The following is a 17,754-nucleotide window of genomic DNA, read 5'->3' as shown; positions in this document are numbered from 1 at the left end:
TTAATACTATAGCATAATTAGCTATCTCCTTACATATTAATATATATATATATACACACATATATGTATGTGTGCACATATATGGGCTTTCCTAGTGGCTCAGACACTAAAGAATTCACCTGCAATGCAGGAAACCATTAGTATTACATATTTTAAAATTTCAGAACAATACAACTAAAAGTGCTTAAGATTTCTTTCAAATTTGTTTTGTCCTTAAGATTTATCCCAGAAGGGACACATAGCCAAATTAGTTTTTTCAAGGAAATAACTAATTCCTCTTGATAGCCAAATCCCCATCAACTCAATATATTGCTAAATTTGTTTCATTTTGCTTTAGATTTCTTAATTTTGTTAAAATATACTGAACATAAAACTTACCATCTTAACCATTTTTAATGTATGGTTCAGTAGCATTACGGAGAAAGCAATGGCACCCCACTCCAGTACTCTTGCCTGGAAAATCCCATGGACGGAAGAGCCTCGTAGGCTTCAGTCCATGGGGTCGCGAAGAGTCGGGACACGATTGAGCGACTTTACTTTCACTTTTCACTTTCCTGCATTGGAGAAGGAAATGGCAACCCAACCCAGTGTTCTTGCCTGAAGAATCCCAGGGATGGAGGAGCCCAGTAGCTTGCCATCTCTGGGGTCGCACAGAGCCGGACACGACTAAAGCGACTTAGCAGCAGCAGCAGTAGCATTAAGTACTTTCACACTGTTGTGAAAGCAATCTTCAGAACTCATCCTGCAAGAGTGAAACTCTATACCCACTAAATAACATTTCCCATTCCTTCCTCCCTCACCCTTCTGACAACCATCCTTTTACTTTCAGTCTCTATGAATTGGGCTACTCTTATGTGTATGCCTAGTCACTCAGTCCTGTCCGACTCTTTGCAACCTCATGGACTGCAGCCCGCCAGGATCCTCTGTCCATGGGGATTCTCCAAGCAAGAATACTGGAGTGGGTTGCCATGACCTCCTCCAGGGGATCTTCCCAACCCAGGGATTGAACCCAGGTCTCCTGCACTGTAGGTGGATTCTTTACCATCTGAGCCACCAGGGAAGCCCACTTTTCATGTGAGTGGAATCACAGCAAGTCCTTGTGATTGGTTTACTTCACTTAGCATAAAGTCCTTAAAGTTCATCTATGATGTAACATGTTTCAAAATTTCCTTCTTTTTTAAAGCTGATAATATTCCATTGCATGTATATAGCACACTTTGTTTATCCATTTATAGGTTAAAGGACACTTGAGTTGCTTCCATGTTTTGGCTATTATGAATAATGCTGCTATGAACAAGGGTGTACAAATATCTCGAGACCCTGCTTTCAATTTTTCAGGTATATACTCAGAAATGGGACTGCTGAATCTTGTTTTTAATTTTTTGAAGTAACATCATATTGTTTTTCATAGCAGCCATACTGTTTCACACTCCCATCAACAGTGCACAGTGGTTTCAATTTCTTCGTATCCTCACCAATACTTGTGACTTTCTGGGATTTTTGTTTGTTTTTTTGATTAGTAGCCATCTTAACAGGTGTAAGGGTACTTAAGATTTTTAAGATTCTTGTTTCTTTTTTCATTTTGATTTAGTTGGTTTTATACCTGTGTGAAATTATTTACTTGGTTCTAAAGTCAAATCTACACAATGAAGTACACTTGGGGAAGTTCCACTTCCATCCATTTCATCTCTCTCTCTCCCCCCATAGGTAAACATTTTTATTAATTTCTAAAGATATCCTTTCTATTGTTATCCACAGCTCAAAAGTCCTCAATGACTATCCAATACCAAATAATATTCTAAATTCCTTAGCCTAGTACTCAAAGTCCTCTACAATCTGAGTGCAACATCCAGCCTATCTTCCTAAACTTATTTCTCAAATCCTCCCCTTCTCACTTCCTATACACCAACACAACTGGACTAATGATCATGCCCTTACCATGCCCTGTGCTTATAAGCTCTGCTCTAGACTTGCTGTGTCTAGAATGACTGTACTGTATCTCTATCCATAATTCTCATTATTCCAGATGGAAACAGTTGTTTTGCTTTTGAACACTTAAACTAGACTGTACTTAGCATATAATTAGTACTTAAAAAAAAAGAAAACTGGCTAAATGGATGAAATCTAAGTTAAAATTAGTGATTATAACATAAAAAGTAATGGATATATGAGTTTGAATTAGGTATTACCAATGAAAGTACTAGTACTGCACTGCTGAATTCAATGACTACTAGCCACATGTGCTGTGGAGATGAAACATTAAAGTGTGCCTGGTCTGAACTGAGATGTGTTATGAGTGTGAAATACACACATTTCAAAGACTTGGTACAAAAAAACAAATATGAAATATTAATAATTTTTATGTGGTTACATGTTGAAATGATATTTTTGACATTTCAGTTCAAATAAAATATATTATTTTACTGGGGACTTCTCTGGGGGTCCAGTGATTAAGACACTGTGCTTCTAATGCAGGGGACACAGATTCCATCCCTGGTTGGGAAACTAAGATTCCCATATGCTGTCTGGCCAAAAAAAAGAATATGCCAATATCATTATAATAAATATTTTAAAAAATTGTTACTTTTTCTAATGTGCTAACTAGAAAATTTTAAAACTGCATGTGGCTTACATTATACTTCTATTAATCAGCACTGTACTATTAATAATTATATGCCTTATATACCCTAAGATAAGTCTTCTCTTGTACACTGAATTTTAAAAAGTATCTTTTTAACACTCAGAGCTTAAGATTCCAAAGTGTAAAATAAATAGAAAATTATAAGAAAATATAGAATTAACACATTATCCTATAAAAAAATCTAAAACAATGCAGAATCATTACAATTAATTATTAAGCAAATAGTTAACCATATGCTGTAAAACATGAACTGACAATATTAACTAATGATTTGTTTTTATCAAATGTACTTATAGTAACAAACCTACTCCTATACTTTCAATTCACTTTCTACAAGGCACTTTATTCTTTTCTACTAATTTGCAATGAATATTAAAGACAACTAGGCTATAACATTTGTTCTCCCATAGATGGTCAAGATTCACTTCTGCTAACTGGCTGACTTGCCATATGGGTGGGGATCCCTTTTATCCTTCAGCCATGAATCCTTCCCAAAGCTAGGGGGCAAAATTGGACAGAAAAGATGATTTTCCAAAGTAAACAGAAACTATAGGTCTTGTTCACAAAATGTTCACAAAAACCTTATAAAAAGCCAAATGAAAGGGATGAATCAAATTTGTTTCTTCTTTGCGGAAAATATTTTATTTTATGGCTAAAGTTTATAAATGTAAAATAACCTACAAGCCTAACACTCTGGTTTTCACAAATAAGTGATGAAATGGAAAGCAAATATCAAGAGTTAATGTCTTTCATTAATCAAGAAGATATGGAAAATACACAAGACTAGAATAAAAGATATAAAAATTAGAAACTAACATTCACAAATTGGAAGGTTAATCGCCAGTTGCACAGGTAGTTTGAAAATATATAGAAAGAATAAAGCTATTTCCCTGCCTACTTAAATTATAACATTTTTCTATATAAAACAAAGGAATACATACTAAGAACTGTAAAAAAAAAAGATATATCTTTTACATGACTAATTATCCTGTTTAAATTAAGACCATCGATTAACTAATAATCCTAAATAAAGTGATTATCTTAATAAAAAGGAAAGAAAAAAGTTTATGGTAAGTGAAATAAGCAGAAAACAGAAAAGCAGGTAATAAATATTCAGAAATGACAACTGAATTGAAGAGACAGGATTAAAATGAGAATTTTTTCATTCTCATTTTTCAATATTTTAATGTTATACTGCGTTAGCAATTTTTAAAAGGAAAAGTTATGTTTAACTGAGCAGCATATCTTTCAAAACCTTTTTCTTAAACAAAACTAGAAAACATTTTTCAGTTAAAAGGATACAAAATGTATGTAGCAAAATAAGCTACAAGTACTTGTACATAAAAGGTGTCCTTATATTTGGATAAAACTTTTCCTAGAGCCTTGGCATCATCCATATCTCTGGGAACCTTCATATTCACTCTTTCTTCTCTAAAGAAATAAAATTAAAGTGAAAAAAATTTTAAATAGAAATTTGCCAAGATAATTCATATCAAAGTCAAGTTCAAAACATGAAGTTTTATCCAAAATGATTTTGATGCCTTGATCTGTAATATGCTAAGTATAAATTCACAAAATTTAACTTCAAAGTCTATATATCATTTGCTTTTTAATGCTTTAATATAGTTTTATGAGACATATAATTCATATGAAAATTCAGGATGACCCAAATTAAAGGTTAAAAGCATTTGCTCAAACACTGGAGTAAATTTTGAACTAAGAAATGAACCTACTGACATTAGCATATTTAAAACATACTAAACATCATTTTGGGTAATTCTCATGATAAGCTACAGTCAATAATTAATTACAACCAAATTTAATATAAATTTCAATGAATTTACAGTTCATATCTTTTCTTTTACAGTTCATATCTTTTCTTTAAGTATCCCAGCTTAAAGTTCAGATAAAAACTTAAAACACTTGTTACTTTCTATCAATTTTACTTTACATTTGGTGCCTTGTTTGGAACTGAATGTTCTGTTTATAAAAACCCCAAATAATCACCTTTGTGTTTAACATATATTGTGCCCATTTGTTTACATGATAAAATTTAACCTTGCAGAACAATGATAGAAAGCTCTTAAAACTCCTATAAAAATAGCAGGTAAACTAAAAAGGGTTTTCTCTATAAGTTTAAAAGCTAAAAAAGTTCTTTATGGGGAGACACATACATCTCATACATATACATGCACAGAAAGAATAAGCAGAATATAGAAGATTTATAACAGCACATTATTATATAAAAGTGTTATAATTCTTAGAGCAGATTGGAAGCAAACAATCTTAAATTACACTCTATATTCTTTTCCTCTTCCAGTCAGCTCTTTATTTCTTACTCCTTTGATAAAAACAAGAAAGGATCTAAAACTGATACTAGTATTAATGAAATGACATGCTATCCTCCCAAAGGCATTTTCATTCATGTAAGAAATTAAACGTATTAAAAATAAACATGTTTAACTATAAAAATTTCAAATATAAGGAACTGTTAATGAAAGAAATTAAGAGGAAACAGGAACTTCCTGATACCCTGAAATCACATTTCACAGTTATCCGTTATCACGCCAAGCTGGCCCTGGTTGAAAGTCTAACTATTTACATTTTAGTAGTCTCTCACATAATCTGTGATTACCCAAGGGTGTTATTATTGTGGTTAAATAACCCAGGGATATTTCACCCTCATAAAATATGCCTCAGGTCTATAATCTTTTCCCTGAAATTCAAAAAGCTCTGAAAACCAAAAGTTCTTTGTAGCTTGTCAGCAAAAATTGATCCACATGTATATAAAGTTATTTATAGTCTTTTATGATAGAAGTTTTTCTATGTATTTGATTATGGGGTACTGCTCCAGATCCTGCTGGAGATACTACATAATATACAGTATTTATTCCATGTTATTTTTCCAAAATAGAAAAGCTCTAAATTCTGAAATACATCTCACTCCCAAGGTTTTTGCTAAGGAATTGTGGCTGTATACTAGATAGACAAGTCTTTTTACAAGGTGCATTTCACAGCAAAAAGTATTTATTCAAGTCATATCATTTCTATAAAACAGGGACCAGAAAAAGAGCCAGTAGACAGAGATGTGGTAGGGAAGTAATTGGACTGAATAGAGGCAGACAGAAACTGATCAAAAGGAAAAGTAGGAAGGGAGAAAACAATAGTGGAAAAAGGGAAAAAGCAGAGAAAAAGAACATTAGTATTTCTCAAACTGCAGGTCAATACCTATTCTAGATTGCAAGCTAAAATTTACTTGGTCACTACTAGCATTAAAAAAAAAATAAAATGCAATAAATTAATGTGGTTTATTTTCCAAAATTGCTTGAAAGCCATTAGAAAGATGCCTTAGAGAAGAGCTAGAAAAACCAGGCACAGAAAATCAAGAGACATATTTGCAAAGAAGTATTTAAAGACAGTGTCAATATGAACTTGTTACAAACCATGAGAGCTGATATACAATCATTATGACAGTTCTGTTGCTTAAAATTAGTTGAACTTTTAATCCACTTTCATCTCTATAAATGCCTTTATAGACATTTTCTTTTCTTTTTTTTTTTTAGTATACTTACTCACTAAGCTGAGGAAAATTTTTATATACCAAAAACATAACAAAAGCTGCAGATAAGAAAATGGACACCAATATAAGAAGTGACATTCTTGCTGAGCCAGCTTCTGCACAGGCTTTCTCTGAAAGGGGAAAAAAAAGTTGTAATTAAGATAAACATAAAGGAAGAGAGTATTCCGAGCCAGTAAATAATTTCCTGCAAGATTTTCCCCATGAGAAACTGTTCACACTTTTGCCCAAAACACTGTAACATAAAATTTTAAGTACTACCATATTTGATGTTTTATGAACTGGCTATAGTTCTTCTCACTGACATATGCATTTTAAAAGCATGAAAAAACAGAACAGCATAATTTGTAGCACTGATTTGTGGATAAGCTAAAGGGGAAAAAATGGTATTCCTGACTTGGAATTTTATGTATCTACATTGGGAACTGACAGCATAGGCAGAATGGCTTCATAGGAAAAATAAGGTAATGTGGCAGTTACTTCAACTATCATAAGAAAGAACCTGGAGATTAACTAATGCAACTGGTGAATGTTACACTTTCTGTTTATTATCAAAGGCTTCAGAAATGTTCTGGGTGACTCTGTTTGTGACTCCCAGAATGGGAGAATATGTTTGTGGTCTCCAATAAGGTAATCTTAGTGTTATCTTAAAAAAAAAAAAAATCTTATGGAAGATGACCATATGACATGAGAGCCAGGATACTGCAAGCAGAAGAATGAGCAGGGTGTTTTTACTGCAAGCAATCAATAGTGAGGAGGCAGGGATAGCTTATAGTCCTCACTGGGGAAGAGGTAGGAGAGGGTGGCTCAATTTGTATTACCTACATTTACCATAATCCCATGTTTATACTGATGACATTCAGGGGACTAAGAGACAAACATGTATACTATAATTAGGATTTATTATTTTTAGTTCTCTGAGGATGGATCTACCACTATGCCCCTCCCTCCCCTAGCTACTGCCTATATAACTTTCAATCATGCTTTTACAAAGCACCCTAAACAAAAGTACAGGACTACCTGTATTCAATTCATTAATTTAGCAAATTATCCTTCAGGAACATTTATAAAGGTGCATTAGGTGTCACTGCCTACTCCACTAATGCTCCCTTCTCTGAGGCCTAGCATCTTCAAGTCTCCCCCACTCTACAAAGGGGCTAATCACATTGGCCCTATTCTTACCACTGATGCCAACACACTACCCTCCCAACACACAAGGCTGACTGACCCATGGGCACCTGACTCAAGTATTGGGATGGCCAAAAATGTCCTTTGGATTTTTCTTAAGATGGTACAGAGAAACCCAAACAGACTTTTTGGCCAACCCAAGAGAAACAATTCATTATTGGCTGACCACATTTTCTCTTGAGAATATGAACTAAGAAAAAGAGATATACTATTGTCAAGGTGTGGTGGATCTTGGGGCCAAAATGTCAAACAGCAAAAGGACATAGTCAAAAGACATGGCAAGCCAAAGACACGTATCAGAAAATCCAAGAGGACAGGTTCGAACGGAAATCCAGAGAGTAGTGACAGGAGAGGGAGCTAACCTTCTTGTTGATTTCTAACTTTCCATTTCCCTTGAAGCTTGGTGAGAATTCATTTCTTGCTCCTGGATACCAGAGATACTCATAGTCTTAGAGAACAACCTCGCTTTTTATTTCTGTTGGTTTAAACTGACTCCTGTTCCTTTCAAAGGAAAAAGTTTTAACTTTTTATACTCAGTTTATCCCTTAGCTCATTATGGCAGTTTTATATATGCTACATCTGAATTAGTAGAATTTTACTACATTCAATGTTGAACACACAGCAATAGAAAACCATCTAGTCTCTCGCTATTCAGTGTGTTCTGTGAACTACATGAATAAGCACCATCAATGAGTTTGTTAGAAATATAGATTCTCAGGCTAACATCTCCGACCTACTAAATTAGAAGCTGTATTCTAATAAAATGCCTAGGTGACGGTATATTAGAGAAGCAAAAATCTGGCCCATCCTTCCCATTTTTCGCTAACAGAGGCCCAGAGGAGACTGCACTATTTTTTAAAAAGTCTTAAGCAATGAGATAGTGTGAAGTATTAAATATATTCCCAAAGCATTTTAATATCTATTTATAATCAACTCATAATTTCTGCTGAAATGAACTGCTTAGGTTAGTGCTTTAATATACTAAATATAAATTATTTTTATTGGTTCATTAAAGTATGTTTTCTAAAAGACAATATTAGGTTTACTGAGTTCTAGTATGTGGACACTGAAGTTAAATTTTTTTAAAAATATTTTCTAATTTTCTATAGTCTAAATGTATCACTAATCAGCCCAACCTCCCAACTAGGCCCTATCATTTTAACTTTGTTTCATCTTAATCTCAAAAAGGACTTTACTTTGGGGAGAGAGGAGGGGGTGGGGTTCAGGATGTGGAACACATGTAAACCCATGGCTGATTCATATCAATGTATGGCAAAAACCACTACAATATTGTAAAGTAAGTAGACTCCAATTAAAATAAATAAATTTAAAAAACAAAACAAAAAAAAAAAGGACTTTACTTCAAAAACCAAGTCACAGATAGAAGCTTATCTGTTCACATCACACTTATAAAATTTATTGCAGGAAAGAAAGGGATGATAAAACAATACAAAAGATGTCTTGAATGGAGTAATAAAGCAGTCATGTGCATGTGTGTGTTGCTCGCTCAGTCGTGTCCAACTCTTTGTGACCCCATGGACTGTAGCCCACCAGGCTCCTATGTACCTGGGATTCTCCAGGCAAGAATACTAGAGTGGGTTGACATGCCCTTCTCCAGGGGATCTTCCTGATCCAGGGATCAAACCCGGGTCTCCCACATTGCGGGCAGATTCTTTACTGTTTGAGCTACCTGGGAAGCAATAAATAATAAAAGTCATGCTTGCCTCTTAATACTCCAGTTCATTAACCCACTTATATATTTATATGCATGCTTTGTTGAGACACAGAGAATTAAATCAAGACTTTAAACATCTGAGGTGGGTCAAAAGTGAAAAGATCTCTTCAGAATCTTATGATAACAAACATGTAATTTCCCATTACTTTTTTGCCCTGATTATGATACCTAATTCAATGCACACCTTGAGGACTCCTAATAAATCAGATCTACTCAATCTAAAAGGAAAAAGAGTAATTAGCCAAAAGTTACAAAACTATCAGTGCACTAAAACCAGTTATATGAAAAATGCAGTTTTAGTTTCTAAGTAGGAACCCTATTGAAATATAGACTACTCTTAAGGCTGAAATGGTTAGTTTCTTACTTTATAAAATAAAGAAGTACTCTACTATAAAAGAAATAAGGGTAATATATAGGTACTGAGTTTAGGGGCATAGTTTTCTATAGACTGATGTCAAAGCAAAGACATGAGAACATAAATGGTCTGTATAATTTTTCCAGAGTCCTATTACTTCTTAAAGATAGGGAATTAACTTGCCCCAGCCCTCACTTTTCACTTACTTTCCTGCTAGAACCAGGTCTAGAGTACAGAAAAGACTGATATAAATAATTTAACATTATGGGCATCTTTTAAAATCTTTAAAACCATTAGTTTCTGTTTGGTTTTTCATCCTGTAGATACTTATGGACACAAGCATCACAGCTAAGACTAAATGGCTGATTTCCCCTCCTTTCTGGGAACATCTCTTCAGGATCTCTATTATGCAAGGATTGCACACAAAGGCAGAGCTGCATAGGACTGTCTGCTGAGCATCTATATTGTACAAAATGTTTGGTCAATCTATGCTAAGAATCTGGTAACACCATTAGCTAGATTCCCAAGGAATGGGACAAATGGGGTTTGAGATTATAGGAAAGCAAGGTTACTGGGCTGGAGGAAGGCAAGATTCACTAAACAGGTAGAAATTTAGTTGATTAAAAGATAAGTTTACAGTCTTCTAACCTATACTGGAGCTAAAAGTATATTTAAAGAATCCAGTAGGTGACAGTCCTCCTTAAATTACACAAGATATTTTGCATAGTAACTCTAAAATTTAACTATAATATTTTCCTCCCCATCATTATTAATTCACCAGTCTTAACTGAGAGGTCTGAAGGGAGAAAGGTGTAAGACATTTAAGTGGACTACAGAACACTCTGGCCTCCTGATTTCACTAGACAAGTCCCTGATACTGGGAAAGATTGAAGGCAAAAGCAGAAGGGGGCAGCAGATGATGAGATGGTTAGATGCATCACCAACTCAATGGACATGAATCTGAGCAAACTCTAGGAAAGAGGACAGGAGCCTGGCGAGCTGTGGTCCATGGGGTGGCAAAGAGTTGGGCATGACTTAACAACTGAACAAGAAAAACAGAATACTACCCTGAGTCTTCCTTGAGTACACATTTCTCTGATTGCTACTTGTTGCCTTACAGTTGGATCATGAAATACGTAAAGTATTTGTTGAACAAAAGTAACCTCCAGGTTTAACTCGTATCTATTTTTTCACTCTCTAAAATGAAATGCTTTTTCAAGCGTTGTACTCAACACAATGTAAACACAAAAAAACAGTTGATAATGCAATAAAACTAAGTGACAGTCAACTTTAAAGCTCTCCATTCTTTCACACAAAACTTGCAAGTAGGGAATGTTGCCTATTACAATTCAGTAATTCTTTCTGAGTACAGTTCTAATAAATCCAGAAGCTAGCATGTAATTCATTTAGTTCAGAACCTAGATTAAAGTTATAAACTTGGGAATTCCCTAGCAATCCAGTGGTTAGGACTGTGCATTTTCACAGCCGGGGGCCTGGGTTTGATCCCTGGTAAGGTAACTAAGACCCCACAAGCTGTGGCACAGTCAAAAAAAAGGGTCATAAACCTTGTTTTAATGATGATTCAACATCTAAATGTGTAGCATACATAATTATAATGCCTCCTCCTTCTGGTTGCATTAGACACATGTTATTTAGCATTTAGAGCTTCCGACAACAGTGCTATATACATTCATTAACCTCCAAATCTTCCAATATACTAATTCCCATTCTCAATTATCCCATTATCTGTTTGCCAATCTCCTCCCAGGCCAAAGGTACTGCAAGAGAAAGATCACTGTGCTCTCTTGGCTGACAAGTTCATAGGCTTCAAGCATTTCTCTCTTCAATTAAGGTTATCACTGGCAAACAATAATGATTTTACAGTACCCTCCAAAAAGACTACTTCAAGTTTCTTCAAGCCTTTAATTCTACTTCCTCCTATTCTCAACCAGCGAGGCTGCCTCCACAGCTTCCCAATCTCCATCTCAAGATCTATTCTTGAATTATCTCCCCTGGCCTCTTTCCCCTTATTTTTGCATTAAATGCCAGCACACTTCCTTCCAGATCTTGCTCTCAGAACGAACTCTTCACTGAATATCTTCAACTCTTCCTACTAACAAAGCAACTTTTCTCTAACTTCAAATATGCTTATATTCATCCTGAAAAACCAAAACTTGCCCTTAATGCCCCTGTGCTGTTGCTGCTGCTGCTAAGTCGCTTCAGTCATGTCCAACTCTGTGCAATCCCATGGACTGCAGCCCACCAGGCTCCCCTGCCCCTGGGATTCTCCAGGCAAGAACACTGGAATGGGTTGCCAGTTCCTTCTCCAATGCAGGAAAGTGAAAAGTGAAAGTGAAGTCGCTCAATCGTGTCTGACTCTTCGCGACCCCATGGACTGCAGCCTACCAGGCTCCTCCACCCACGGGATTTTCCAGGCAAGAGTACTGGAGTGGGGTGTCATCACCTTCTCCATAATGCCCCTGTAGTAGCTCTCTATTTCTTATTACTTTCATATTAATACTTTTTGAAGAGCAAAAAGTATTATATCTACAAGATCTTAGGAATCACTCTACTGCTCTTCTAGTACTCTAGTTCTCAACATTCAGCGTTTTCTAGACCTACATGATCCTACCATGGAGGAAGCAAAAGACCCATCTCTCCTGAAGACATAGTTTACAGGCACTCTAACAAAAGTTTTTTTATGGTTACAAGTATCTATTATAACACTGCTGGAAGTAAATTTTATTTCAAGAGCTTAGAATTCTTTAAAATTATGCATTAATAATCAAACATGGTAGTTTGATCTAGTATAAATTTAAACAACTAAAATAACTTTTTTATAAAATACAAAGAATTAACAACTTTAAAAATACATACAGGAGAAGAAATAGCACCACCTGTTTTGTATGAAAGCTCATTCTCTGATGTTTATGCCCTGCATATCTGCTACCATTCAACACACAACGCTCATGCACGATCATCAACCACTTTCAGGACTTCTCCTTAAGAGGATAACAGGCAGGAAGGACAGGGGTCTCCAAAAGGAGGAAACAGGCTGCAAGTGTCATTTTTTTCTCTCTCCCTTAAGCAGCAGGAGGAAACACTCTTCATGGAAATGTTTTTCTTAAGCTATGTTAATGAAACTATGTATTTGCTTTGGAATTTGCCTTTCTTCAAAATGGTTCCACCTAAGACTAACTTTTTCGTTTTCCCAAACCTTGGGCTGATAATAGCTCAACAAACCAGTATTCATATCAATTGTTTTACGGCTGGGGGATGACACACCTCGTGCCATCCTATCTCAAAAATGCATATTATGGGAGAGGGGGCTCAGTAAAACTCCGTCAGGTTTTGAGGTGTCTCTCTTACCTGATTAATAGCTTTCTAACAGACATAAAACAGCTTGCTAAAACTAGCACAAGGGGCACTCTCCATCCCCCTTCTGATGTCAGTCAGAAGCTTTCTCTGTCCCTTTTTATACTTTAATAAAACTCTACTACACAAAAGCTCTTGAGTGATCAAGCCTGGTCCCTGGTCCCTGGTCCCTGGTCCTGAAGTTAAATCTTCAGAGATCATGAATCAGACACCGTTCACAGTAAACTATCACCCTATTCAGCAAAGACTAAGACCAAGCTTCAAGTAAACTTCATAATCCTGAAAGATACCTCCATTTAGAAGACTTACTCAGCCTCAAAATTCTAAGACTTTTATTTATATTCAACTTTAGCCACCCACTTCCAGAGATAAAGTTCTCACACCACCTGAGACTGCTCTACCTTCAACATGCCATTCTTTGATCACCTCTGTTCTTTCATGAGCTTAACACCTTTATTTTCTCCCTTCTGTTGGGCTCCTCGCCTCTCTTCCTTCTATGCCCAGCCTGTGTATCCAACACCTTTGATTTAGAATCCTTACCTTTCCTTATAGCTAATCTAACCTGAAATCAGTGTTTCAAGCTCACTTTTTTCACTCCCATACCAAGATGGCTGAGCACAAATATAGAAAAATCATGAGTGACCCATTACAGAGATCCATGTCTTTGGGAGAACCGACTTAGCCTCATTCCTACTTCCTTGTTTAGGTGTTGAATACACATCAGATTGAGCCAATTAAGTTATTCTTACCCTCTGACAACAGCGATAGGCTCAGAGACAAGCATTTTACCTGAGGCAATCTTATTGGAGTGACTAGACTTTTATTGGTAATACTAGGAAAAATAGGCTCAAAATTATCAAGGAAGCATTTAGCTTTACCTGGACCTTCAAGAGAAATCAACCTTAAGTAAAGCTGATATCAAGTAAGCAAAAAAGATATGAAAGAAATCTGATCCTGATGATATTACTGAGCCACTGGTTCCAGACTAAAGCCAGTGAATCCCACTTAATCTCTCTACTTTTTAGTTATATGAACCAATAAACTTCCTTTCAGCAAAGGTTTCAATTGTGTACTCTACTGATTATAAGCAAAAGAATCCTGATACATAATATCTGGGTTGAGTCTGACATCAACACATCATACTAATATACCTTGGTTGATGTCCAATTGCCAATTTTACTCTTAGTTCCCAGTTATCAGAGCTTCCTTCTTCTTCCTCTAAGCTAGTACTTAGCTTACAGGAGATGCTCAAAGGATATTTGCTGAATCACATTAGCAAGGCAGAACCTGGAACAGGCATCTGAGAAGGATTTATTATCCAAGTTCAAACAATACTGTCTTCTAAGAGCAGTAAAACCAAATTCAAGACAGTGTTTCTCAAACATTTTTGGCTGCATTCCACAATAAGCAATGTATTTTATACCATGATCTGATACACACAAAACTATATGACTGAAAAATAAAATTAAGAGAATACTTACCCCCTACTACATGCAAAGAACTCTATTTTTCCTTCAATTTTTTAAAATGGCTCATGATTACCTATCAAATTCATTTCACACTGCTTACAAGGGGATGACCTATATATTGAAAAATGTGGCCCTAGGAGTTCTCTTGGAGAAGGAAATGGCAACCCACTCCAGTGTTCTTGCCTGGAGAATCCCAGGGACAGCGGAGCCTTGTGGGCTGCCGTCTATGGGGTTGCACAGAGTTGGACATGACTGAAGCGACTTAGCAGCAGCAGCAGGAGTTCTCTTAAATCAAAATGGGGAACTTTGATGATTTGCTAGTAAAAAGATCAGCCAGGGCAAACCAAAGAAAATAAAACACCTGGTCCAGGTACTCTTGCACAAAGAGTAGGTCAAGAGCCTCTTAAGTATTATTACCTCTTGTCTCTCACCTTTTCTAATCATGCAAGAATTAGACTTTCAGTGTTACTGCCCTGCTCAAATCCTCACAGTGGTCTTCAGTGTATAAGACTCAAATGTCAGACTAAAGTCAAGGTGAAAGTGAAAGTCGCTCAGTCCTGTCAGACTCTCTGTGACACCAAGGACTATACAGTCCATGGAATTCTCCAGGCCAGAATACTGGAGTGGGTAGCCTTTCCCTTCTCCAGGGGATCTTACCAACCCAGGGATCAAACTCAGGTCTCCTGCATTGCAGGTGGATTATTTATTTATTTTTTAAATTTATTTTTCTTTTTATTTTAATTGGAGGCTAATTACTTTACAATATTGTGGTGGTTTTGCCATACATTCACATGAATCAGCCATGGATGTACATGTGTTGTTCCCCATCCTGACCCTCCCTCCCACCACCCTCCCCATCCCATCTCTCAGGGTCATCCCAGTGCACCAGCCCTAAGCATCCAGCCTCATGCATCGAACCTGGACTGTGCAGGTGGATTCTTTACCAGCTGAGCCACAAGGGAAGCCCAAGTCAAGGTGAGGAATCCACTAAATGTACCAAATACTGCATGTGAGGTGTAAAATATTTCTTTTTTAATTTGGCCGCTCCAGGTCTTAGTTGTGGCATGTGAGACCTAGTTCCCTGACAAGGAATGGAACCTGTGCCCCCTGCATTGGGTGGGTCCAGTCATAACCACTGGACCACCAGAGAAGTCCCTAAAGTATTTTAAACACACACACAATGACAACTACTATTCGTCAAAGTTATGTAGATGTATCAGTTAATAAAAACACAAACTTATTTAAAGTATCATGGAATTTACAGAAATATTCAATTACTATGTATGCAAGAGTTATTGCATTTTTTTCCTCCAAAACTTTTCCTTTCTGAATACCAAGTTACCATCTACAATTAACAAAAATTATTTTTCATAATAACTTGGAAAATCGGTTGCTAAGTGGTTACTACTGACATCACATCACCAGCTAATTAGCCATGCCCTCCTCCAGGGATCTTCCTGACCCAGGGATCGAACCCAGGTCTTCCACATTGTAGGCAGATTCTTTACCATCTGAGCCACCAGGGAAATCCAAGAATACTGGAGTGGGTTGTCTATTCCTTCTCTAGGGGATCTTCCCAACACAGGAATCGAACCAGGGTCTCCTGCATTGCACACAAATTCTTTACTAGCTGAGCTACAAGGGAAGCCCAGCTAATTATCACCAGCAAGGAACTTACACCCTATCATGTAAGGGGTCCACAAAATCTTGTACACAAAGAGAGAATTCCTAACACCAATTAAAAAGAAAGAGAGAGGCAGAGGAAAAGAAAAACCTGAGAATCATTAACAAGCAGATAGATCAAAAAAACATCCTTTGCCTAGGACTTAAAGCTCTTTACACTAACATCATTTTGACCACGGCCAACATTATCTCCTACTACCACCCAACAGAACTAGTCCACTCTTGACAAGTTTATCTCTTTATAAACACACATGTATGGTTCACAGTAACTTTCAAGTCTAATGTCTCCTTTGCCCAGAATCCCCTTTGGGTCTACTAATCCAAACCCTACTTCTCTGTGAAGGCATACCTTCACATCTCTACCCTCTGTCTTCCTACAGATTTGTAGTTTCTTGACAGCATCACAAAAATAACTGTGGTGGATGTGTTTTTCTAATGATAAAATAAGATAAACAATTGTAAAAGAGCTTTGGAGGTTTCAAGGTCTTATTTTCCGAACAGCTTTAAGTTAAAAAAAGTAATAAAGCAATTGATTGCTATTTCAAACCAAATGATAATCTTTAGGGATGACTTATCTGGTAAACACTTTTTCAAAAAACCCTTGGATTACTGTCACTCTCAATCACAGCATCTTCAAAAGAAGATTCCTGTCATTTACAGTGTATTTATACTTTGACAACAATTCATTTCTGGGTTTTTGAAGTTATTTGGCTCTATGTCTATGAGATGGAAAAATATACAAATATATAAAGCTGAAAGACCCAAATCAGACTGGAGGCATCTTAAAATATCTTCAAGTAAAATAACATTTTCTGCAAGACACTTTCTAAATTTTTCATATATTTTACATATGATTCAAAAAAATTCAGCTGAATGTTAAACATTATCTCCATTAAAGTGTACAATACTTTATTATTGACTATAGTTAACAATGTTGCTAGACACTCTTAAGATTCTCTCTTTACCCATCACTGGTGGTGGAACACACCAGCGTGAGCTGTAGACAACTTAATGGAGACAACTAAACTAACAACTAAATGGAGACATCCATTTGCTACAATCGCTCCAAGTTTACTGGACAGAGGAGCCTGGTGAGCTACAGTCCATGGGGTTGCAAAAGAGTCAGACACCACTTAACAACTAAACAACTCCAAGTTAATGGGCTTTAAAAGCATTTAAAGAGTTTAATCACTTTAACTGCTGAAAATTCTAGCTCAGATGGCATCAAAGTATTTAGTTTCTGGGTATACTTTTTTCTTAAAATAATATTTAAAGCCCTGAGAAATTCCAAGATGGAGTAATGCAAAAAAAAAACTTAAGAGATCTTAACTATAATAGTAATTACTAACATTTATTTAGCCTTCACTTCAAATAAGTCAAACATCACTCTAAATCCTTTACATGAATTATTTTGTTTAATCCACACACCAACTGTAAGTAGATATTATTATTATTATTATTATCACCCCCCACTGTACAGTTCAGATACTGAACTTTTAAAGGATAACAAGTCCAAAGTCATAAGTGGTAGAGGAGGGACTCAAACTCAAGTGTTCTTGCTACCTGGAAGTGGCATCTGGACGTATTAATAGTTAACTCCTTGCTTTTAGCCACTACTTCACTACTCTGGCTTTGTGACTTTGTGTAAGTTATATATCCACTCTGGGCCTCAGTTTCTTCATCTGTAAAAAATAAAGCAACGAATGCTAACGTTCCTTCCAGTTCTGCCTG

General features: G+C 36.1%; 1 protein-coding gene across 3 annotated transcripts in view; it reads right to left on the bottom strand.

Moving 5' to 3' along the window:
- The window catches only part of TMEM41B (transmembrane protein 41B), a 39,026-nt gene that overhangs the window by 8,493 nt on the left and 12,779 nt on the right, over positions 1-17,754 (bottom strand). For 2 of the 3 annotated variants that reach the window (XM_081540710.1, XM_081540711.1), the window contains exons 2-3: positions 6,214-6,331; positions 3,944-4,072 (exon numbers count right to left, since the gene is read on the bottom strand). In XM_081540710.1, the coding sequence (XP_081396836.1) occupies positions 3,944-4,072; positions 6,214-6,331 (247 nt within the window). Of the gene's footprint in view, positions 1-3,943; positions 4,073-6,213; positions 6,332-8,972; positions 9,097-17,754 lie in introns of all 3 variants that reach the window. The other variant, XM_081540712.1, reaches the window with a different exon arrangement.

This window comes from Giraffa tippelskirchi, chromosome 11 (assembly GCF_054371585.1).
Source record: "Giraffa tippelskirchi isolate mGirTip1 chromosome 11, T2T-mGirTip1v1.2.pri, whole genome shotgun sequence".
Taxonomy (NCBI): Eukaryota; Metazoa; Chordata; class Mammalia; order Artiodactyla; family Giraffidae; genus Giraffa; species Giraffa tippelskirchi.
This window is presented reverse-complemented; position numbering and strand designations above follow the sequence as displayed.